This window comes from Centroberyx affinis, unplaced genomic scaffold (genome assembly GCF_046629955.1).
Source record: "Centroberyx affinis isolate AG114_WGS23_722 - 3 ecotype Tasmania unplaced genomic scaffold, CSIRO-AGI_Caff_v1 ptg001245l_1, whole genome shotgun sequence".
NCBI classification, from domain to species: Eukaryota; Metazoa; Chordata; class Actinopteri; order Beryciformes; family Berycidae; genus Centroberyx; species Centroberyx affinis.
In genome coordinates, this window is record NW_027279756.1 from 404,663 (window position 1) to 429,891 (window position 25,229).

The following is a 25,229-nucleotide window of genomic DNA, read 5'->3' on the forward strand; positions in this document are numbered from 1 at the left end:
CGAACATGCAAAATGAGGAAAAACGACCTCCCAACAAAGTTCCTCCTGCCAAGCCCACTGTCTAAATGAGACAAATTGAGACTGAATAAATAAATGCTAAAAAGTTTTTTTTATTTTATCATGATTTTATTTTTGTTATAATTCTAACACGTTCTGTTCTGCGTGTGCAGCCTATTCATAGCCAGCTGATTGCTGATGAGTCTGCCGAGCAGACAGCGCAGTGTCAAACACTTTAAGCAGATTAGACGACAGTGCCTCACGTTTTCATCATCATCTGCAACAATAATCCACTACCGGCTAATAATAACTGCAGTAGCCTATAGGCTGTCTGTTTTCAAATAGATTGCTGTGATCAGGAAATGGAAACATTATCCTAATTATATTCTGATATGCAGGTCTCTGCATACTTCTAAACACGTCTAAAATTAATTTTCAAAATTATTGGACACTTAATTGGAAAAATTACCACCATAATTTTCCCCCTTTCTTTCATTTTGTGTGGGCTGTTGTGAGAGCAAATTCAATTACTCCAACTTAAAGGAAATGTTTCAACAGATCCTCTGAGGTGCCCCAACTGACTAATGAAATTATGGCAGTTCTCCCACCTAATGCCATTCAAAGTCCCCCCTGCCACAGCAAATCTCCAAACCACCTGATTTATTTTTAATGATATTACACCCCTCAGTCGGCTGTGTCATGGTAATAATCGGGGCTGCTCCAGCTGCCTCTAGATCACATTAGCCAGGCTTAATATTGACAGTGCCGGGCCCACTAAACAATGAGGCTATGGGGATAGGGAGCTTAGAAGCTGCCTAGCCAATGGGCATACTGCAGGAGGTAGAGGAGGTGCAGGCCAGGATGCTCCAGTTCCCTATGCCCTGGAGGACTGGCACCATCATTAGGCAGCTTCTTCTGTAGTCCTGTGGAGCTTTAAACCCACTATACTACCAGATCCAGACCCCACCCAGGCCCCAGACATCAAAACCATACTGACGAGGGACCATGAAACTAGTGGCAACTTGATTCCCTGCTATTCTTTCACCGGATGGAAAGACCTTCCAGGACAACAGCTCAGCAGCTGCACCTTGTGTAGGTTCCTACTGTGACAAAGTCTTTGAAAGAGGCTCAGAACAGACCGCTCCCCGGCTCACCTTGAGACAGCGGATTGGAAGTTCATAAGAGCTGTTTTTTTTTTTTTTTTTGATTCCCGTCTAGACAAATGAAAACATTTCAATGTTCTATTAAAAAATTGAATCTCAAGCACCTATAATATTTCTTAATTAGAAAAAAAACTCTACCCCCATTTTGTCATGTTTGTACACTTTCAATCATGGCCACACACAATAAAACACAATACAATAAAAATCTATATGGCAATCTGATTTGATTAGAAAAGTGCTTTTATCCGTTAGACTAATTTATGTTGCTGGCTTGTCTAGTTGCTGTATTTGCATAATGGTCACACTGGGAATCAGACTAGGCCACTTGTGGGACACTTGCACCTGATCACAGAGACACTCTATGGCTCCTTGCCAATCACACCTACACAGTTCATTCTCCCAATTAAAAAACACCTGTATTTGTTCTTGTATTTGTCAGGTTGTTCAACATCAGTTTGATATCCCTGCGCACTGAGGTTTTATCTTCCATCCCAAATTGTTGTTTGGATCGGAGGGGATTTTGTATGGGGGCCCGCAGATTACCGTCGTTGATTAGTGGTTGGGTGTAATCCTTTCAGCCCTTCTCTCTCCCGCTCTCTCCAAAACACCCCAGGGATATGCCCGTCTCCCTGAGGACCGCTAGCATGGCAGATGGAACCTCCTCCCCCTCTTCTGCCCCTTCTAACAGCACACCCAAAAACACTGTTGATGCCCTGGGATGGAGGTTGTAAAGTATCCTGAATATGAAACCACAGGCACCTTTGTTTAATGGCTCTCTCCCCACTTAGTGAGAATTGCCCCCAGGCCCAATTCCCATTCTGTAGCTACATTTCTGTCCGATTGGAATGTTTTCCAAATCCATTAGCCCAAAGGAAGGGGAATAAGCTGCAAACAATCTGCTCATATTGCCTAAATGTATACTGCTGCTAGATCTTATCAGAACTCACTTTGTGATGCAGTTATGGAGACTATCAGTTGTCCACTCAAAATTGATTCACGGCAACATGTTGGCCAAAAGTTTCAATATGCAGGCGTGAAGTTAATGAACATCAGAATCTATTACCTACACTAACAGATAAAGCTCAGTCCATATAAAGGAATTATCCAACTGCACACTGTTAGACTGTTAGAAATAAAGCTCACTCTAGACCTGTTCTCTTTGGGGCACATCTCTATTCACACACATATAAGTCTACTCGAGTCTACAGCCATCATATGTCTTGTGTGCTGAGGTGCAGGGAGATGTGTTGAGTGGGCTGCAGGTGGCATAGTGTGGAAATTAGCAATTTTACGCTTGCGTTTATGCTGTAGTCTCCATGTATTATATGGCTTTGATTTACACATGGGGACAGACTAGCACTCTCATCCCCTCCTTCAATGTCTGGAAAAAGGATTTTTGGCATGCTATACCACTGTTAACTTGGAAATGATCGAACATTATGGCATTAATATTTGATATAATGTATGTCCTCTCTAATTATCTACAGCAATCAAGTAAGAACCACTGGGGTAAGAGGAGACAGTTTGCATCAAGAGATTAAACTGAGGTTAAAAGACCACGATCCATGACTGTGTGTGTGTGTGTGTGTGTGTGTGTTTGTGTGTGACCACTGACGTTCCCCTGTGTGCAGCAGAGTCAGTAGGGCTGTCAGCCTCTCCCTCAGGAAAGTCTGCTATGTAACCATATTCAGCCTCAGTGAGCAGCAAATGGAGAGAGCTGAGCCCTGGGACTTCTTAACACACACACATTTGCTGTAAAGCATACAAATAAAGGCAGGCAAACTCGAAAACAGTCAGAAACAGAACACATGCGCAGGACACATATATATGCGCAGGAGAGAGAGTTGCTCAAGAAACTTTTTGAACTTTCAAAAGATAGATATTGAACTTTAAAATGTACAGATAAATGTAAAAGGTTGCCATTACCAAACAAACTTTTGATTTCAGTTTGTGAATCGTACAATTCCACCTCTCTATCCTCGCCACCCCACCTCACTTCACCAACCACCCCCCCCCCCCACCCCCCAGCAGCCCAGCCCCTCGCACAAATCCACGCTCCCTCCATCCTTTATGATTACTACAAGGGGCTCAGCTTTCAGGAGTGGCCCGGGGAGCATGTGTGTGGAGCTTTAATTCCTATTGTATTCGTGCAGTCTTGGTGTGTGTGAGTGTGTCTGTGTCTGTGTTTTAGCGAATGAGGCAGAGGGAGATAGAGATGGAGAAAAAGACAGGAACAAGGACCCATCTGTCAGCGCAGCGCACGAATCCCTCCCATTCCTCTCTGAGTCCCATGGGACAAGAGCGAGAGACAACTCACTTGTGGCAGTGGTTTTTGTGAGAAAGGAGGGGAACCCCAATAATAACAACAACAGCACTTAAAGAGCTAATGAGAGAATCCAGACTGGTACTTATTTTGGAGAAATCTTCAAAAAAAAAAAATCTCATACAGAGTGCTTGAATTGAGCATGAGACAATTAAGACAATTAATACCATCATTAAACAAACTGTAGAATTCTCAGCTATAATGTTGCAAATATCAAAAACATATAACTTGTCTTGAAACTCAAAAGCTGTGGAAACGCTATCATATCAACCTATCATCAATGATATGTTTCATTTGACTCTTGTTAATCTATTTAGTATTTTAGGAACCAAATCAATAATACCTTACACGGACATGATTGAAGAAGTACACGACTTCCTTAAAACAAACAAACAAACAAAAAAGGTCTTAAGTTAATTTATTAGACCAGTGTTTTGGACTGAGCACCCAAGCATCAGAAGTTGGTTCTGATCAGGTGTTCAGTCTGACCTCTTCCAGGAGGTTGACTATCTATGTTACTGTTAAAATGGGAGTAGGACACAATTCCCTTCCGTTAGTCAGTCAGTCATTTGGGAAACCGATGGGGATTGTGGGAGGCTGAGAGGTTCCAATTCCCCACGCAGGCTGCAGGTGTGGTGGAGGCCAGGCTCAGGCTCATGGGACAGAAGGGTTGTGTGTGTGTGTGTGTGTGTGTGTGGGGGGGGGGGTGTCGGGGTGCATGTACCTGGGGAGCTTTAGGGACGCAGGCACTTCACATTACCCTACTGTTGTTGCTGTATGCAAAGTCTGGTTCACATGGGGCAACACACACACACACACACACACACACACACACACACACAAGGGCAGAGTTCCTCTCTCCAGTCTACAGCCTCCCTTCATGGCCAGTGAACTGATGAGGAGAGATAAGGGCCGTTAGCAAGCGGGATAATATGCTGTTTCAGCACGAGACATCATCTTGGGGCAGGCGAGTGACGCGTGAGCATCCAAGCAACAGATGCCCCCGCCCCCATCGCTTCCTATATCCAGCCATCTGTTCGGGTCCGTTCAATAAATCGTTGGATAAGTGCCTGTTTTACGCAATGCTGCCGATTAGCCACGTGACCATATCTCAATTCCCAGACATGGAAATATAGCACACTAGGAGCCCGCGGTGCAGTTGGAAAAGTTCAGTCAGAGAGGGAGCGAGCGAGCGGGACAGAGAGAGAGATGAGCGCTGTCTCGAGCACAGATGTGCGCAATCGCGAGCACAATGGGATCAATGCGGGGGCACGTGCGACTCGCGAGACCCCGGCTGTCAATGGCCAGTGATGACAATAGACCCCCACTGCGTAGCGACTCGCCACGCACGAGGACTCGCGGGCGTTTGTTATGCCATGGCATTTGTTGTTAAAATTGGGGGGGAAAGAATATTGGGAGAACAGAGAGATTAGTGTGTATAAACAGTAGGCCTAATCAGGCTATAAATTTAAATCGACTATCATGATATCAAACGGTCTGAGGCCGCCTTTGGTTCCATACAAGTCTAACCTGTAGCCTGGAAATATTAAATCACGTCATCGCTATAATGTTTTGATGAAGCTTTAAAATAATGCACATTTGCTTTGGGTCTACTGGGGGGTTTGTTTGCTGCTTGAGAAAAATAATTCCACATGGCAGAAGCAACTGTAGCGGTCTGCAATACATTTTAAAAATTGAGAAAAACACTTGAAACTGACTCAAAAATACGCTAAGCGAATTAACACTAAGTAGCCTATATGTGCAAACTCTGACGAAAAATCACTATAATATTGATAATGGCTTATAACGGGTCTGTTTTTACTTATTACGTAGGCTATTTTGTATTTTTATTATCCCCTTTGGTTTTAGGCCTAGGATATTCTGTAGCTATAATACCTGTCTATCTATGTATTCCAGGACACCGATCGATTCAGCAATTCTGGTCTGACTCATTGGACAGTCCTCGGGGGCAGAGTATGACGCTAATAAGTGGAAGAAAACAATTGAATGACCGGGTGAACAACGCACACACCTGCTCTTTGCACACCAAGCTGTCAAAATCACTTACATACACCGAGATGGAAGAGCGTCTCTTTACTCAGCTAAGGCTATACTGTGCTTAATTAAGTGGAAAATTCCTAATCCAACCGACTAATGAACAGATAGTGACAATCAATTGAGATAATTATTCAGAATTCACAACACCTTAGGCTACATTAAAGAACAGCAATGGTGTCATCGTTTTATTTTGGTCCAAATTTCTAAATTTGGAGATGCATACAATATAGGCTGCTATTAAGGAGATGTAAAAATGGCTACATGTGCACTCGGGCGCGCGCAGTCCCTCTCTCTCACACACACACATAGGCTACACGCACCCACACACGCACGCACGCACACACACACACACACACACACACACACACACACACACACACGTTTGTTTGGTGAAACTTTTGGCCACGAGCCCGCCACGCGCGTTTGGATCACTTGAACATGGGTGGGGCGCCGGAGGGAGGGGCTTACCCGGCTAAAGGCTTAAGGCAAAAAACTCAGCCCCGGTCCTGCCAGTTGGAGATGAAAGTCCCATGCGCGCCGATGGCTTTCTGAGGGACAGCAGAGTTGGGGACACTGGCAGATGCTCAAAGAGATAAACGCAACGATTGTGGAATAATCACTTAATTTGGTTGCTGGTCTTTGAAATTAGCTGAGGCATCTGCTAATTTGCGCAAAGCGAGCTGTGAATCCAAACAGGTGAGTTTACACATTTCTTCATTTCAAGTAATTCCTGCTGATTAATTTTTATGTATATTTATTTTCATGCATATTGTATGTACGAGCAAAAAAAAAAAAAAAAAAAATCATCGTTATCAGTGAAAATTAGCCTACTCCTTTCAGCAACTTTTAAGGCATCGTTTTGTTGCGCGTGGCAAAAAAAATCCACTAAAGGAGCAACTCTGATTGATATACGGAATTTATGAGTGGTATTTTTCAATTAAGTGAAATAAAAGTTATTTTAATTTCTAATATTATTATGATTTTGCGCATTCGTTTATAGTTCAGACAAGTGTGTGTCAAATTACAGTAAACTGTCCCACTTTTACGCACTACTGCACAATGACAAACTAGGACAATTTTATTCAAAACAATAGCATTTTCTCTGTCCGAGCGCTGCATTTCACTGTTATTTTTTTTATTTTTTTATTAACCATTAAGCCACTGTATTCATTCAAATTCATATTTGCCATTATTCCACCGAGGGAGCAAATTTAAACTATCACATCTGAAAAAAAGAAAAATAGACAAAGCAAATCAACTCACATGTAACTTCTCTAAAACACTATTGGGCCGCTTGTTCCCATGTTTGTTGATTTGCATGTTGCCCCCTATTTAATCTTTGAGCTTTATATGCCGGCTAAATCCCGTCGTGTCCCAGATTGACAGCGTCTCTGTAGCGACGACGACGACATAACAGCAGGGAACCACTCAGTTCATCCTGAGTAGTATTCCATAACATCGCGCCGTTGTAGGCTATATATTTCAAATAACTGTATTTCTCCTAATAGCTTTGGTCTGGTGTCAGAATAAGCAGAGGCATGATAGCTATCTGCAAACTGAGTGAGCTGTCCACAACGCAGTGCTGAAATGAGCGCACTCATACTGTATTTCATGGGATACGAGTTAAAGTCACTAGATAACGGAATTTCTACTACTTTTTGGCCTGAATTAATCTCAATTCCAAAATTAGTCATTACACTGGCATGAGTGGTCACAGAAATGAATTAACTTTAAGTAACATCACTGTTGGAAATGTCTAGTAGATTGGTTAATCAGTGTGCCTTGCTTCTTCAGATCACAATGATGACCAAACCATTTGGGAAGCCGGGGGATGTGAGTGAGCTGGTGAGCTCCCTTGGCTGGCTGGAGGAGGATGTGAGCTCCCAGGACGGAGAGGAGAGCCCAGAGATGAGGGACCGCTACGGGCTGGTTGATGGAGGCCGGATCCGGCTCTCCACGGAACTGGGCAGTGAAGATATGGAGGAAGAGGAAGAGGAGGATGAGGATGAGGAGATTGGACCAAATGGAGAGAAGGCTCCCAAACGGAGAGGCCCCAAGAAGAAGAAGATGACCAAAGCTAGACAGGAGAGGTTTCGTGCCCGGCGGGTCAAGGCCAACGCCCGTGAGCGGTCGCGTATGCACGGGCTGAACGACGCCCTGGAAAGCCTGCGCAGAGTGATGCCCTGCTACTCCAAGACCCAGAAGCTATCAAAGATCGAGACCCTGCGGCTGGCCCGCAACTACATCTGGGCCCTGTCTGAGGTGCTGGAGAGCGGCCAGTCCCCAGAGAGCCATGGCTTTGTGGAGATGCTGTGTAAAGGCCTGTCTCAGCCCACCAGTAACCTAGTGGCCGGCTGCCTGCAGCTGGGACCCAGTCCGATGATGCTCAACAAGCTGGACGACAAGTGCGGAGGCCCGGGGGTGGGCGGTGTGGGGGGTCAGGCCGGCCATCCCCTCAGCTACCCGTCCCCAGGCCTCCCCAGCCCCCCCTACGGCTCCCTGGAGGCCTCGCACCTCCTCCACATGAAGGGCTACAAGGGGCCGGCCTATGACAACCCCTCCCCTAACGAGTGCAGCAGCGGCACCCCCCCATATGACGGGCCCCTCACTCCCCCCCTCAGCATCAGTGGCAACTTTGCCCTGAAGCAGGAGCCCTCTCCCCATGAGTCAGAGAGGAACTACCCCCCCCACCCCGGCCACCCTGCCCACTACCTCTCATCCCACCATTACCCCGCCTCAGCGATGGGCGGCCTGCCAGCGGGGCCTCAGGGCCACACGCTCTTCCAGTCCTCGCGCTACGAGCTGCCGCTGGACATGGCCTTCGACTCCTTCGCTCCCTCTCACCTGGTCACCGCTCAGATGGGAGCCATCTACAGCGAGTGACTCTGCGATCAGACTGGCCAGGGCAGACGCTCTGCTCCTAAATAAACTGCTGTCAGGCCCATGGCCATGCTATCGTCTGTATATCGATTGTATAGAGGCCATGCTATCGACTGTATAGAGACAATGGTTTGCATTTATATTGTCTAGTACTCTGGGAGAGCATGGAATGCTCTGAGAGAGACTCATCACCTCAACTCAATCTACCTGATACAAACGCACCCATAACTTTTAAAAATAATTTATTCCTTTTTTGTTATGATTATTCGTGTCCATATATGGATTATCATTGTTTCTGGATAAGTTGCCCCCATAGTTGTAACCGGATGTAGCTGAAGATTAGTTTACCAAATCAGATATCCAGGTATCAGCACTGCACAGGTTTTTCCATGTGCAGAGTCTCAAACAAAAACATGAGAACTTTGTTGAAAAGATCTGTATGTCTGCAGATCAAGAGAAATTGATCAAAAAGTCATCCAACAGAAGCATGAATTGTGCACTGAGGCCCATAGCCAATGTCCCTCTTGCCATAAGAAAAGCAATGCATCTATTTATATCTGTATTTAATATTTATTTTGATAACGTCTTGTCCTTTTTGTATTTTCTTTTTCAGCACAGTTTTTGTTTCACTGTCTTCTTGGTATGTTGTCAGTCACTGGCAGCTGTACTGATGATGTATTTAAATTATTTATTTGAGGTCTTTCAGGTACTTGTTTCATTTGGTGTCATTCACAATTTTTGTCATACTGTATCATTGTAAATATTTTGCTGTTTCGCACTTAATTGAATAAATATTCTTATATTATATGCTATTTCCATAGTAACACAGTTTGCCACGTGTTTTCTTCTGTTATGCTGCCAACCTCTATTTTCCCATTATAGATTGTTAGTCATGAACAGATATCTCACTTGACAACAGTTCAACAGAAAGTTCAGCAACATGTCTCCCAAAGCTGGCATTTTCTCTCATGACAACAATTAGCACTAACAATAGCTGTAGGTACCTATAGTGTTTCAATACACAGATTAATGTGGGCACCAGTTAGAGACTGATGTCTAGAACAGAGGTTCCCAAACTTTTTCATGACAATGACCCACAAATAGATCCACATTAGACCATGGACCCTGATTGGATAGGACTTTGTCCCAAGGAACCCCATCTGAGATTTTTGTTATTAGTTTCAGTATAGGATTGCTAAATAACTGTCTATATTGTAGTCTGTACTGTAGGTGTGGTGATAGCAGTGGGCAGAGTGAAACCTATAATTAAAATGGACATCCTTGTGCAATCTCACATTGTACTAGCTTCTAGGAAGTGAAATAATAGTGTAATTTAACAATTCCTAATTTTTCTGGAACCCCGTCAGAGATCCCTGGAGGTCCCCAGACCACACTTTAGGTACCACTGGTTGATAAAGAAATTTTTTAGAATTATCTGTAAATTCACTGCTTAGCATTAGTTAAAAAATTAAACGTTTTTTCCAGGTGAATCAATCAAAGCTCCTGTATCACACAGGCCAGTGTTGATATTACTTGCACACACATTCAGTTTCAACTGTTTTCAATTAATTCAGATATCTAATATGGCAATGATTACCTGCAGATTTCTAACAAGTAGCCTATTGTTATAATATCTCTCAATATTATGATAGAGAGACATGTGGTTATGTGAAAAATTCATTCTTTAGATGGATTGAATTTGATACCATTATACAAAAACAAAACAGACACACTAAAAAAGGAATTACTGAAAAAACAAAATGAAGGGTTTGATCTCCATGGCTCTATTTTGCAGCATAATATGTTCCAAAGCACTATGATGATCAATCAAAACAACTGAAAATCCAAAAGACTGACTTGCTGGAATGCTTTCTGGAATAAATGAGCACAGTGTGGCGTGCAAGAGAGATCTGCTGCAGGGAGAGTTTGTCTGTGTGTGTGAATGTGTGTGTGTGTGTGTGTGTGTGTGTGTGTGTGTGATGTCATTCAGAGGCGTGCTCCAGGGTTTCTATCAGGTCAGGCGGGAGGCTGCTGTGGGCCATGGGAAAACCGCTCTGGGGAACAGGTGAATGTGTCACAGAGGCCTTTCTGAGTCTCTATCTTTCTCTCGTCCACATGCCCCATTTTCCCAGCTACCTCATGCCAAAACACTGTAGGGCAAGAACTCATTTTAAAAGAATTCATCACACTGAAAGAAAAAAAAAAAAAGCTACAGCTGCTTTGAAGAAATGACTTTTTCCAAAATAAGCTATTTGGATTTGCTCATCTTACTACTTGTATTACATTGCAAATAACAAATTCACAAACGCAATCTCAGAACTCAGCTCAAACCTAAAATTACACCATATCTCTGTCTGGAGAAACACTGTAGAGGCAATGAAATATGTTTTAACAAGTATTTTCAGTTCAAATGAAACCAGCTGGGGTCCTAACACATTTATATCATTCAACAAACATGACAAAAGTCTCAGTTTTGACTTTAATGATTGTGTTGAAGAACATGATGGCTTTTGACATTAACAAAGAGCTGGGTGGCAGAGCGCAAAGATGGAGTGATGAGAGCAAGAGAGTGTGTGTCTGTGAGTGTGTTTATCATTGTGGTACTTTAGGCAATTGAAAGAAGGGGAAGGCGCCTTGGAGGCTGTTGTCCAAGAGGACTCCCCCTCTTCAGCCACCTCTCCTATAAGGTTTGTCTTTTCCAGTCCTGGCAACAGTGGAAAAAGGCAGGGGAGAAAAAGGGAACGATTGTTTTAGCGGGCGCCACTGGTCCATTGTGAACGCAGCCTGTTCTTTCTCTTGACCTGTGACCTGTATTGTTGTGGGGCTTCTCGTTTGGGGAGGGGAGACAGCTGGGGGAACTGCGGGGGGCTGATGGACAGCTGGGCCAAATTGGAGTGAGACGGAGAGAGAGGGATGAGAGAGGGAAAGGGAAAGGGGAATTAGAGTGAAGGGAAGAAAAAGGGAAAAGAGAGGATAGAGAGGGTAGGGGCAGGAGAGGTGAACAAGGTCCTTGCTCCTCATTCACAAGTGTGTCCTCTCTGCTCCTCTGTGTCAGCCCGGGCACAGGAATGACACATAGCTCTACACACAGGCAGACATTTGGCCTGTGAGAAAGTGCTGCCAGAGTTAGCTGGCGCACACCCTCTTTGTGTCATTGCAGTTTTGTTTCAGCAAAATGGTGGGGGGCAGGGTATGTGGATTATCTTTCTGAGACCAAATACATGAGTGGATGGATATGGAAATAATCCAGTTAAATTAACTTTGGATAAAAGATTACAAAGTACAGAGATGCAGGACAGTATTGGGAGATAGGGGGTAGTTTGAGAGAGAGCCATCAGTCATCATTTATCAACCTCTGTACATGGAACAGTTTAGGAAAAGATATCGAAAAAATATATATCATGAAATAAAAAAAATAAAAAAATTGACGACATCATATTTTAGGTTTAGCATTTTGATATCAATTTTTAATATTCCATTAGCGCAACACCAAAAACATTAAAATACAAGTTAAAAATGTTAAAATAACATTTCACCCATAAACGAATTCTCAGAAAAAGCGCCCCCAGAAAATCCTCCAAGCACTCCACAGTAGGCACAGACACATGGTGGCAACCACAGATTGAGTGTATCAACTGGCTCTTAGCTGTAATAAGGGCATGAGGGTCTCTCAATGGGAAGCGAACACATGCTCTGTAATGCCATCTTGGCCAGCAGGGCAGCGGAGGCAGCAGCCGCGACCTGTAGCTCAGTCCCTTGGGAGACTGAGGTCATGTCAGATATCAATCCACAGAGACGTCTTGGAGAATTATGTAGCTGCTAATAGTCCAACCTCCTGATCCCCAAACGTTTGTGGCATTCGTTTTTATACGTTATTGATATTACCAATATAATCCCTAATTACAGTATCCAGGTGAAATTTATACTTTGAAATCATTTCATACGGTAGAGTAAGCTGACACCAGCTAAATGAGAGAATAATACAAAAGCTGAGCCAAAAGAGAGTCTGGATGAGGAGATGGATGGAAGCTGGGATAGAGAAGAGCAGTCTGAACCTCGCTCTCTCTTCCTCTCTTGCTCCCTCTCTTATATTTTAGTTTCTCTGTGGGCAGCACACTTAATCCACTGGCCAAACAAGAGCGACTCCCACTAAAATGAAAAGGTCCTGATCCATAGGGGCTAGATGGAGGGATAAAGCATTGTGATTAAGATTGTATTAATGGGGCCATAGGAGGCTGGAAGGCTTTAATCAGTGTCTGTGTGCCAGTAATCCCTCTGCCTTTAAGCTGGGGGCGAACACTGTGATCCCCCCTCCTCCTGGGCCGCAGTGCGCATGCACACACATGTACACACAGCTCTGGTGGGGCGCACACAGATATGAGTGCCAAGGTCGAGAGGTGGAGCACCCTGAAACGGAGACGCCCCGGACTCAGAGGAGCAGCTGGTGGAAGAAAGAAGGGGGAGATGGATGGAGGGAAGAGATTTGGGGGAAGACAGAGGAAAACAATGAAAGACAGCAAGACTTGAGTTGGTGTTATGAGAAGATGTTGGGATGGAGGAGAGGGAAATAAAAAAGATGAGGAGTGATTTGGTCATATATCGACATGGTGGTGCCAAATAAACATAACTTTTTTTCTGACTCCACCACAGAGTGTTCATTACTATATCACATCAGCAGACTATCACTATCAACTTAAATCTAGCTAAACATGAGTAGACTTTATAACTGGAAATCATCCTTGTACCAAACAGCCAAGGCTTTCAGTCATGCCTTCTACTTCAGCATTCTCTTGCAATACATAAAAAAACACAAATCCACCTGCTTATCAGATAAGAAACTTCAGGTGAGAACTACTAATTTAGAGAATTAGAGTTAGAGTTAGAAGTTAGAGAAATAATCCCAAGGAAAGTGAAATAAAATAACAGCTTGGTCTACCATGGCAAAGAAGAGAAAGAAAAGATAGTACACGGGGAGGGGAGGAAAGCGCCAGCACAGCAGACTCATTACCTATGGCAGTGGGTGTAAAAGGTGACATTGTGTGCATGAGGATAAGGGGTGGGCCTTCCCCTCCCAGAGTTCTCTGAGAGTATTAGGGTGTAGGAGTTAAAGAGCTTCTAATGGGATCTGGATGCTGTCGTGTTTACCCTGGCCCCCCTCTGCACGCCCACTGCATTGTGGAAGTTGCCCGGCTTTGGGACACCACAATGGGCTGAGTGGAGGGACAGATGGAGGTCCCTTTGGAGGAGGGCACAAAAAACAGCCAAGGTAGGAGGGCCATGGTGTCTGAGAGAGCAGGCAGCCAGCATGGACTACTGCCACAGACATGGGAGAGAATGAGAGGTGGAGGAGGGAGAGAAACAAAAAAAAGCAGAAAAGGGATTTTAGTTACTTCCCAATTATTATGCAAGGAAACGTGTGTAAGTCCCATTGCTTCAGTGTAAGTGAATTCAGCGTGGTCCAGACACAGTTCACATGGCTGTCCTACTGGGTCAAGATCACTCTCAGTCAACTGGTCTGCATGCAGCAACCGAGCCTCCATAATCACTAGTCTGGCAATGTATTTTCTAGTAAGTATTTTGAGCAGAACAAGCCTGCAAAGAATCACATTGTAGAAGATATAGGATTTATAAATTCTGCTCAGCAGTGCTAAAATGTGATAATATGCCGTTCTTTTGGCCATTGTTTAGAAAGGGTTAAACCAGGTCAGGCGAGAGGGTAAATGCTGATGTCATTCATTTAGGGCAGTGCGGTGTAGGGAGCATCAGGGGAGTGGGTCCTGGTGATAGATGCTGATGAGGATGCAGAGGAGAAGCATTGGAGGAGGGTAGAGGGAGGTACCAGGCGCAGGAGCAACAGATGGGGCCTAATGGAAAGCACAGGTTGTAAACTTTCTGTTGGTAACATCTGTCCGTTTGTCCATCTGCTACACTACACGCTAACTGTTTACATACAGAACAACGGACAGTTTGTTTAGCAGAAACTCATTCATTAGGAAACTGCATGAAAGGCCAATGGTGCAAACCCTACGCCACGCTTTATTAACTAGAGATCACAAAATAACCAGATCAGCAGGCAGAAGTGCATCACAGATTCCTATTAGCTTAATGACTCATAGTATAAATACATTTTGATGGGTTTATCCTTCTTAACTGCTTTATAGATGGGAGTGGGGAAAGTATATGAATGCCCCGCTAAAGCAGACCCCCTACCTCAATTACCATCCAATCAAATCAACAGTTTTGCACCATTCCCACAGATAAGCCTGTCTATCAGCACCTGTGCGGCTGAAGGACAGACGTCACGCCACGGCATCCTCTTTGTTCATTTTCTAGAGCACACATCAATAAGTGGATTGACATAAGCCCTGATTAGAGTTACATTAGCAATTACTGTAAACACGCTCCTTATGATCTATGCACTTATGCAAATTCCACACCACTCACCTAACCAAATGTCAAAACCATTATCTCCTCAATCAGTGAATGCTTGGGAATTTACACCAGATGCATATTTACACCAGATGCACACACGACTGCTACATGCATCTACAAGCAAAATACAAATGATTGAGGGAACATCTCACGATAACATGTATCACAAAAAAGATAAGAGCAAAGCGGAACAGTTTCATTAGAAATGTTACATCACCTATGTTTTTTTTTTTGTACTTTTTTGGCTAAAAATATTCTCTCTTCAATTTGGTCTGTGCCGAGTGGATAAAGAGAATTAAGCAGCTGATCTGGGCTCAGTGGCCAGAGTGTTACATTAGACATTAATCCAGAACAGTGGAAGGTCGGAGATGGGATAGCATCTTTTAATCCTGCCCTCCACCCAGCTACCCCCTCCCATCAGACACAGGGAGACTCATTTCCACAAAGTGAGCCCAACATCACTTTCTCTATATATGCTACATAGAAAAAGGCATGGAAATCTCAGGGCTTTGCATCAGCTTTGGAAAATGGGAACTTTAATATTAAAACTTTGTTCTTAAAATGCTTAATAACAAGTATTACAGTATAGCAGAGCTTCCTGAGACTGCAAGAGCACCTATTCTTGAATTTCATTGTCACAATAGCATCCTCTAGTATTTCCTAAATCTCAGTCCCCCTCCACAGACTGGCCAAGTGTCCTGGTGAGCCCTCTCGGTGCACACTGTTCCCCTATATGTAACAGATGTTACTGGGGCAACAGTTGGTATTGAGAGGGAGGGGCTTCAGGCCATCTGTCCAGGGTCAAGGTTTGAAAAGGGGTGGTAGAGATGGTGGCACGTTCAGGAAAATGGTAAGTATTTGGGTGAAAAAAGGAGGAATATAACCCGCATTGTAATCCTGCTCAATGTGGGCTTTCATTTATGATTGCCTTTGTGGAGGTTTGGGTGTGAGATGGGGAAACTTCAGGGTGCCTGTCTCTGCCATGAGAAAAACTGAAGTTGTAGTTTCAGTACGAAGGCACCATCTTGTGGTTAAAGACAATACTACAAACAAAGTGTAATACAAAAATAGTTTATTGCTTTCAGTTTACATTACATCATGCTATTAAGTTGTGACAGTAGGCCCTTGGATTGGTGTGGCATTAAAATCCAGGTGTGTGAGCAAACATTAAGAATTCCTTCCACCAGCTGATGCGTGGAATCAAACGGATGTGGAGACAAAGAGGGATTTCAAGTTCTCAACCGTTTGGTCCATTTCATCCCGCAAATATGCCATCTTCTTATGGCAAACCTTTCTCTAGAAGAAGAAGAAAAGGCAGAATGTGGAACAACCACTGCATAACTATACAAGCACAAAAACTCATTCATTGCAGGAAATCTACATAGACAGCAGACACTCACAAGGTAGACCTTTAGCCTTTCATTCTCCATGTGGTGGAACTCGGCCACTGTCAACTCGGTGAAGTCTTTCTTCATGGATAGGAAGCCACAGTTAGGAGAGCGTTTGATGTGTTCGGACCTACACACCGGAAACGTCAGGGAAGAAATTAGTCGGTCTGCTCAATCAGAATTGGTAAACATGAACAATGCTCTCTGCAAGCCAAGACTTTAATCCAATATTAAACTGCTGCATTGGTTAAATGCATAGGAGCTTTATATTATAGTATTGCCAACAGTTCAAAACTATCTTTACTCCAAGGAAATCATCTTGTGTGCTGTGGCAGTCATCCTTTATGGAGCTGTATATGAATGTAACAGATGATGGGGAGTGACAAGCCTTGCCCTTGTTTTTGGCTATGGGTAACAGCCAGTGTTCCCTAATGGAGACAAAACTGTCCTAGGGCAAATTAATAACATTTAAATTCTGAAGCAGTATACCCTCTTACAGACTTCGAATATTATTGATCAGTAGCTCAAAGCAGCATATGAAAGTGAATAGTGTTGGGGATTAGGGAAGTCAGCATGCTCTCCCTACCAGGGGTTGTCATCTGGCTCCCAGCCCTCCAGCTCTATCAGACAGAAGAAGCAGCAGGCAACGTCAGGCTCATTCTCACTGGGGCAGTGGACAAACCCAGCCTTAGCCATCTGCAGAGACATACAGAAGAGCAAAAGTTGTAACAACAACATCTGTACAGTGTTTTTCTTAAAGTGACAGAGCGCTGTAAAATGAAAATCAAGCATCAAATTATGGGACGTCTTGCGCTGTCAACTCAATTAATGCCCAAGGTGAGTCTAGTGTCAGTGCGAGTGAAACCAGAGGAGGATCTCCACTTGGCTCTTATGGGGGTTAAGAGAAGGTAACATGGTATGTAGTGTTGCTCATCCAGCATGGTGTCAGCACCTCATCCATCATGACAAGATTAGGGTGGGGTGAGGTGGGGTCGGGTGGGCTGAGGGACTGTGCACTGGACACCCGACAAAATGAAACAAAATCTGGCACCTGCTTAACTCTAAATCACATGCTGTGACAGCCTTGGATAAAAGGTTGTGGTATAAAATTGCTGTATAAGCAAGCTCAGGGCAATAAAAACCATCTCAGTGGTATGCGTTAAGCCCATTACCAGCCTTATAATCATGTGTTATGTACTTCAGTTTCAGATTTAGGCGAGCATACATCAGCGCTCTTTGACACAAACCCCTTTCTGAATCGAATGAATGAATTACAGAAGATTGGCAAACATCTGGGATGGGGTGCTTTAGTGTGATTTCCTGTAGGCCTAAGATTTTCATACACTCAAACTAGAGATGCTTCAATTGCAGACGCCCCCCCCCCCCCCATTCCCCCTCGTCTTGATTTAACAGCCTAAAGTGCTATTGGCTTCTCAAAATGTATGCATTTACAATAATTATGAAACGTTTATTTGGAAGTAAAGTTGGGCCTACTTGGGAACATTTAACTATACAGTGAACAAGATTGGAATGTGACAAAACAATTAATAGAAAGTTATTCCAAATGGAAATATTACTATTGGGATTTACATTGCCTGTGGTAGTCTATACTCAAAAGTGAGTAGAACGCTAGAACCTTAGCGTACGATGTTTTTTTTTTGTTTTTTTGTTTTTTTAAATCGATTACAGGATTACTAGGTCTTTTTCGTAAATGTGGAATGCGAAGTAGGCTGGTGATGAAATGCAAATAAGAGAAAGTGTTCCGAAAAACATTCACTGCTCTCTAGCAAAACTTCCAAATAATAGAGAAAGCAGTTATAGTTGAGCTGATAAAATAAAAAAAATCCCAGCTATATTTTGAAAACATGCTGTAGCTCGACAAGAGCCGAAGCGTCAAGGTTTCGTCAGTTTGGACGCCCAACACAGACTCTGCCCTGTCTTACCTTTTCAGGTGTGCATTCACATTCCTCTCGAAACGGCCAGTCTGCAAAGCTTTGTTCACGCAAATCACGAACGTACATTTTATCATATGAGTAAAATCTGTTTTTTAACACATCCATGCTGGCCATATCGTCGATAAAAGGGGAACTCTCCCCGGCGTGAAAGTCAATTAAATCAAGTGTGCGTGTTGCTGTGGATGATGACCCAGGTGTTATTTATTAAGCAGTTTCTCACTGCTGCTCCTTCCCTCTCCACTTTCACCACCACTTGTCTAACATATCGTCACTGCTGCGTGAAAACCTATCTCCAAAATGTCAACATTCCTGGAACTAAAAATAAAAGAAAAGCAGTCTTGTTTTCAACTTGACCACGATGCAATTTTGCAATAGGTTTATCCAATGGGTTTATGGTTTTGAAAGGGTTTCATAAGACCAAGGTGGTAGAATCTTTTCAACTCATAGGAGCAAATCCTTCAATTTAAATTAGGCTAAAACATGAAAATCACCAAAACTGGAGTTACAAAGTTTTCACATAACAACAGCACTTGGGGAGATGCGGTATGAAGAGCAACGTTTACTCAGTCAACAATCAGTTTAATTAAACTTAACAGCAGCTCACTTTTGCTACAGCGCCATCTGCTGGTACAACTATTAACCAGAGTCCATATAGCCTACTGTACATCAATGTTTCCCAACCCAGTCCTGTAGGCACCCCTTGTCCTGCAGGTTTTTGTTCCTGTGTTTACTCGAGCATGCCTGATCCAATTAAGGGCCTAATGCTGATTGGTTGAGCAGTAGAAACAGATCTACCTGCACAGGGCTAGCAGGAAAGTGTGCAGCCCTTAAAGGAATAGTTCACCCAAAAATGAAAATTCTGTCATCATCTACTCACCCTCATGCCAGTTGAAACACAGGTGAAGTTTGTCCATATAACACACAGGGAGGTTGCCAGCACAACTCCATAGCAGCCTTCTCCGAAACAACTGAAGTCAGTGGGGACCAGTTCTTCAGATGATGACAGAATTTTCATTTTTGGGTGAACTATTCCTTTAATTTGATCAGGTGTGCAAGAGTAGAGCTGGAACAAAAACTGGCAGGACAGGGTACTTGAGGACTGGATTGGGAAACACTGGCCTACACGACAGTCTCCTACCAGAAAGTAACTTGGTGGAGAAAGGGAAGAAAGAGGACAGAAGAGGAGGGAAAAAGGAGAGGAGAAGCAGAAAAAATTAAGGGTCATCTACTAGGATCTCTTTGGCCGTCTAGTCTTAGTCTTTTCGTGTTGTGTTTTTCTCTCTGTATGGTCCAGTCATCACACAACAGAGGCATAATTGGGCAGTCCTGGGCACATGTCAAACAATCAAACAATTACATTTCTAGAGAAGATATAATTTGTATCTTCTGTTGGAGGACACTTGTCCATGTTCTTCCCAGGCAACATGGTGGCATGAATATCTTTTCCCAGGTCACAGTAGAAAGGAAAAGGTAGCTGAGGAGGATATTTACAGTTTGGGGACACACAAATGTCAAATTGACACTTAAATCAAATTTAGTTATGCATGGCCCTCATTTGACATTGAGGAAAAGTGAAGAAACATGACTCCCCCCTGCTGGCAGTCTACAGAAATAAAAGAATGCTAAGACCTCTACTTCAGACCTCCCCAACTTTTCCTGTGCTCCACTCAGTGAACTAACTATCCAAACTGGCCTGTTTTCAGGGTTGTCTGTCAACAAAAAAGTTAAAGTATGCAGGCTACTGTTATTGTGGTTTGGGGTGGGTGATGCCAAAACCAAAGGGCTAAATCCAACATGCTCAGCTCAGCTACACAGTCAGTTTAAGCCTATGATGACTTCTCACTTTCTCCTCACTTTCTATTGTGACAATGAAATTTCTCAACCACCTTCCTTGGTTGAGAAACAACTTATATTAAAGGCTGTGTCTGAGTAATGTACACCTGATTATGAATATTATTTATAAGGTGTGTGTACATTGTGTGGCGGAGTGTCAAATACCGAATCAAATGTAAAAGTAAACATGGAAATAATATAAAAATAAATTCATACATCAGGAGGCCATAGATGTTCCCCTATTACTCCCATTATTGAGAAAATGCTTCCCGTAAAGCTAACAATGTGGGGCAGGTGTCAGACCAGGGAGCCAACTGTCCACTTTAATGACTTGTGGTGTGAACTTTACTGTCCTGTTTATTACTGAGAGAGGCAGGGACAGTCCCAGTCCGCAGTGTGTCCCTGTAACTCTACCCCTCAGGCCCCCGGCCGCTGAAATGTGCTTACAACTGTAAACTGCTGTCCTTTTCCCCCTCTAACCTTCTCTTCCGGCAGAGTGCCTGGGGCGGGAGTGTGCTCGTCTGTAAGGCTGACAACGTGTGATGCTTATATGTATGTATATGTGTGTATCGCACTCTGATAGCAAGCAGGGCTATGACAGAGGGGGATGCTGTGTGAGGGCGTATTGAGCTGAGAGTTGGCTCTGGGTGAACTGGACTTCTATACGCGATGACACATTTGCTCCAAGTGGCCTGCACAGTTCTTAGCTGCTTACTGCTGACGCTGTAGGATAACATCCACCTCTGAGTTTCAGCATGTGTGTGTTACTGCTGCCATTCAGCGCTGTTCTATGCATTCAGATTTTCACTGTTTTTCTCAACTTTTCTGTACCATATGTCACGGCTTGTGTATGATTTATGACTTTGCCTGCCTTCATTCACAAGTTTTGTGGTAAAAGTAGCCTTCTATGTCGCGGAAAACGGTTGTGTTGTAGAGATTGTCAGTAATAATGGCCTATAACACCCATTTACAGAGGTGCAGGAATTTACTTTGTTACTTTGCCTCTCCTAACGGTCGGCCCTTTATGAGAGAGAGTTTTTCAACGCTTTTGACCCTCAGATAATTCATGCCGTGTGCCGCACCATAAATCTTCTTCCCGTAGGTTGGATTTTCTCTTCCCTCTGTGTGCTGTATGTCACTTTTCCTCTTCATGCCTTCATTGACACTTGACTCTTCTTTCTCCCTTCATAGCCTCTCCCTCCGCTCCTGCCTTTTATCACTCTGTTCTCGCTCTCCCTCTTCTGACACAGTTGTCCTCGCTTATTAAAGTCTGGTGCGATTAGCTGCTGGAATCTCCTGCACTTGCTTTGTTTTCACACAGGGCTGAGAGAGAGAGAGGGAGAGAGAGAGAGAGAGAGAGAGAGAGGAGGGAGGGAGGGAGGGAGGGAGGGAGAAGAGAGATGTAGAGAGGAGGGGGGAGTGAAAGAGGCAATGTGTTTGTGGTCTCTATTTCCACATGTCCTTTACATTGCAAGCGTTGGCGTAAGACTGCGTTGTTTGCATACGTTCCTCCTGAAATCTCCTGGAATTAATGCGAAAAGCCAGGGATCTCTCTCTCTCTTCATCCTGCTTCCATCCCGAAAGCCCTGAATAGTTTCATGCTGGGAAGGATTTCACACAGGAAATAGTTGTTTCCCAGTGTGCTTGGATAGAGCTGGAGGTTGGAATCACTCAGCAGGAGCAGCAGGAGGACCAGAGGTGCAATCAATGTGGGGCTCAGGTAAGAAAAGAGCCTATTACCTTCTACTGCTGTCTGTCTGCTTCAGTTGGAAATGGTGCAATACTGTCTCTTTGGGGAGCAAGAAAGATATCCAGTACATTGTAGACATGTGGTGTATTTGCTGAGGCTGGATGTGTATAGTGTGGGGTTCAACTTAGAGAGGTACATATGATTTTGTTATCATTTTTGTGATTGTGGCACTATAATTTTGTTTTGAAGCATCACAAAAAAGTCACATACGTTTTGATAAATAATTAGACAAAGATGATAGCACAAAGAATGGTTAAATATGTTGCCGTTGTCTGTCTGTGTGTGTGTGTGTGTGTGTGTGTGTGCCATTGATCTTCATATTGAGTCCTCTTGGCCCAAATATATACACGTCCCTGTGGAACAGAGCTGACAACCATCCTGACAGCTCCACCTGTCCTCTGCTCCACCTCACACCCAAACGGAACACCACACATTTGGGTTAGGCTGATCCTATCGTGTGTGTGTGTGTGTGTGTGTGTGTGTGTGTGTGTGGCGCGGGGGAAGGGGGTGGTGTTCAGGACTAAGGGGTAGGTGTTTGTGTTGGTGTTGTGGTCCATTACTTGTTTATTTGTGTAAGTATGAAGTATTGTTAATGGTTGTGTGTGAGAAAAAAAAGATAAAAATTGGATGTCCCATGCTTGTTAAGCATGTGGCTGTGACAAAACGTTGCAGTGGAGACATGGTTGACCCTTGACTTCCAAGGAGATTTCTTTTCATCTGCCACATCACTCCAAGCTGAGGAATGTCTGGGCTTTAGAAATAGACTCTGGCCTATGGAGAAAGTAATTACTTAAAATTGCAGTGTTCTAAAATACATACGGCATTGCATAATAGCAACTAGGAATGTGTCAGCCTAAAGAATTTAGTCTAGTACATAGGCAGCATTCAGAAATGACTGTTCTCAAGTTAAGGGCCTACTGTTATGAATTTCAGGCAGCGATGGGACAAACTGTGTGATCTGAATGGGGTTTGGAAAGAAAGACGTTCTGTCCTGCAGTGCCGGTGTGAAAATGGCAGGGGTGTGTGAGAGTGTGACAGTCAACATCAACATTCTCCATCTCTGCAGGCAGGGGCGGATTCACAGGGCAGGCACACCCACCTGTGCACACACACACACACACACACACACACACACACACACACACACACACACACACACACACACACACACACAGCTGCAGAAATGCCACAATATCATAAGGCATAAAATTCATCATTGAGTTTATAAAGCAACAAAAATGCCACCTCTTTCCAAACAGTCCAAACACAACATTTATGCCCTGATTTACTTAAGCCTGTCATGGGTACAAAAACATTTAACATGTGCAAAACCAATGGTACAAACCCTGATTGGTCAAACAAATTGTCTTGCACCCATCACAAATCTTAGTGCTGCAAGTCTTAGTCCTGACTGACTTGGGACATTGTAAAGGTTCTTGTACCCACTAAAGGTTTAAGTACGTCTGAGCCTTAGTAATTGGCTATGTCACGTTATTTTAATAGCCAGTTTGAAACAAATGCACAGTATGCATTCAGATACATACAGCTGCCCACATCCCCTGCACATATCCATACCTGATCAATAGTCTAAATTTAGTGTGATGATCATCACTCACAGTTGCAAACTGATATGCTTATCTGTCAGACTCACAGGCTCAGGGTGGTTCAAGGGGAATGCAAAGGTCCTTTCCTTCCTACTGAGCTGGTTTATTTGTAATGTACAATGCATGCTCTTAATTAAGCCATTAGCTTAATTGTGCTGTTGCTATTGTGGTGTGTGTGTTTGTTAATATTGCCATGACAGTCTCATTGTGTTGGTACAGAAAGAAAAGATTGCTTTCCCTAAGCTGTACCTAAGATTTCATGGTCTAATTGGCTGTGGTTTATTGTGTGGTTACCATAGTAAACGCTCCACCACATTATGAGGGGAAGTGCAAGCCTGCTGATGCCTGGTGCTTGCCTGGCCCCCTCACCTTTGACCTTTATAGGCAGACTCTACATTCACCACCACAGCGCCAGGAGAAACCCAAAGCGTGATATATGGCCTCAGTGCAGGCTAAAGGCATCAACACAAAACCTTTTCATTCCACGATGCAAGGCAGAAAAGGTGAAGCAACTTGTCTGGAAAGTCACAAAGTGCCTCAGGCTGAGGTTCATGAAATATGGCTAGAATTTAGGATCAAGAGAGGGTGCAAGAGACCATCCATTTTGACACTGCATCCGAGCTGTTGTAAGGAATTGAGTTACAGTCTGTCTCGCAAATTTCTGCGAGTGTAGATTTACTGCGTGTTTTCCTTCTAGGCAAGAATGTGGAAGAGAGGTCATAGCATTATGGCAATTGAAGTGTTTGATGTACACTCCCTCAGTTTTGATAGATCTCCTGCAGGCTGTTGCTGCACATCAGTTGGCGAAGTCCCTAAGTCTTTCATACTCAGCAATCATTCCTTACACATTTGACCTGCTGCCTTATTCACTATTCTGCCGGTAAAAACTCCTGTAACGATTCTGGCCTCAGCAGCTTTGTCAAAGCTGATGTGCAGATAGATTTCTGCTTGAGTAAGGTATTTTAGATGTCTTCCTGTCTGACAGGCCATCAATATTATACCAGCTGTGCCTCCTGTCTGTTTGGTTCCCTTATTTGTGTGTGTGGACATGGCTCTGAGAACATACTTGGCATCTCAGTTTACATGGGATCCTCTTTCATTCTGGAGCTTAATTTCCAAACTGCTGTCTAGCATCAGGATTGCTAAAGCCAGAGAACTTTGGCAGATTCCTTTCCGCCTATTTACAGAAAATTAATTCTGCATTGACAGGAGTAGACCAGTAGGGGGCAGCACAGGTTAATCACTGCCGAGGCTCAATGGTGGTGTCAATGGACAGACAGCCACATAGCCTGAATGTAAAGTCCTCTCTCTTTCTCCCTCTCTCTCTTGTGTGTGTGTGTGTGTGTGTGTGTGTGTGTGTGTGTGTGTGTGTCTGTTGGCAGAGTGTGTGTAGTGTGTATGTCCATTAGTTCAGCTGGTGATAAAAGGCGGAAGATCACTGGACTCACCCAACGCCACATGACTTTCTCACTCTGATGAGCTGAGCATCAGATTACCTGCCACCCTCACACACACACACACACACACACACACACATATACACACACGCACACTTGCACACAGACACACACACACACACACACACTTTCTTAACTCTCTATCTCTCTCTCTGTCTCTCTCTCTATGTCCTGTCCAACAAAATATTTTTTTTAAATGTGCAGCAAAACAAAATTTCATCTTCTCAGAAATACAATACCTTTGTGTTAACCAAATACTGCACGGACCTTGAAGTTTTATTGTGAGTGGAAATGAATCAGCCTTTGTCATAAAGTAGAGTAATTGCTCTTGACACAAACAAAATTGTCTATTTTAATACTTAAAAAGATACTCTTGCTTTCCCAAGGTT

The 25,229-nt window shown here is 43.7% G+C and overlaps 2 protein-coding genes across 2 annotated transcripts; one reads left to right on the plus strand and one right to left on the minus strand.

Moving 5' to 3' along the window:
* The first annotated feature begins 7,341 nt into the window (after positions 1-7,341).
* Positions 7,342-8,424, plus strand: neurod4 (neuronal differentiation 4). The gene has a single exon (XM_071524888.1). The coding sequence runs from the start codon at positions 7,342-7,344 to the stop codon at positions 8,422-8,424; it is 1,083 nt and encodes a 360-aa protein (XP_071380989.1).
* A 7,629-nt stretch (positions 8,425-16,053) lies between these two features.
* On the minus strand, positions 16,054-18,310 carry birc5b (baculoviral IAP repeat containing 5b). The gene is made up of 4 exons (XM_071524859.1): positions 18,185-18,310; positions 16,828-16,937; positions 16,254-16,371; positions 16,054-16,149 (listed from the first exon to the last, which is right to left on the minus strand). The coding sequence occupies exons 1-4, from the start codon at positions 18,308-18,310 to the stop codon at positions 16,054-16,056; spliced, it is 450 nt and encodes a 149-aa protein (XP_071380960.1).
* Positions 18,311-25,229: the final 6,919 nt, after the last annotated feature.

Excerpts from the sequence above, each read along its gene's own strand:
- birc5b (XM_071524859.1), bottom strand. The coding sequence starts at position 18,310 with ATGGCCAGCATGGATGTGTTAAAAAACAGATTTTACTCATATGATAAA. Across the intron at positions 16,938-18,184 it reads GTGAATGCACACCTGAAAAG|ATGGCTAAGGCTGGGTTTGT; the intron begins GTAAGACAGGGC and ends ATGTCTCTGCAG. Across the intron at positions 16,150-16,253 it reads AAAGGCTAAAGGTCTACCTT|AGAAAGGTTTGCCATAAGAA; the intron begins GTGAGTGTCTGC and ends TTCTTCTTCTAG.
- neurod4 (XM_071524888.1), top strand. The coding sequence starts at position 7,342 with ATGATGACCAAACCATTTGGGAAGCCGGGGGATGTGAGTGAGCTGGTG.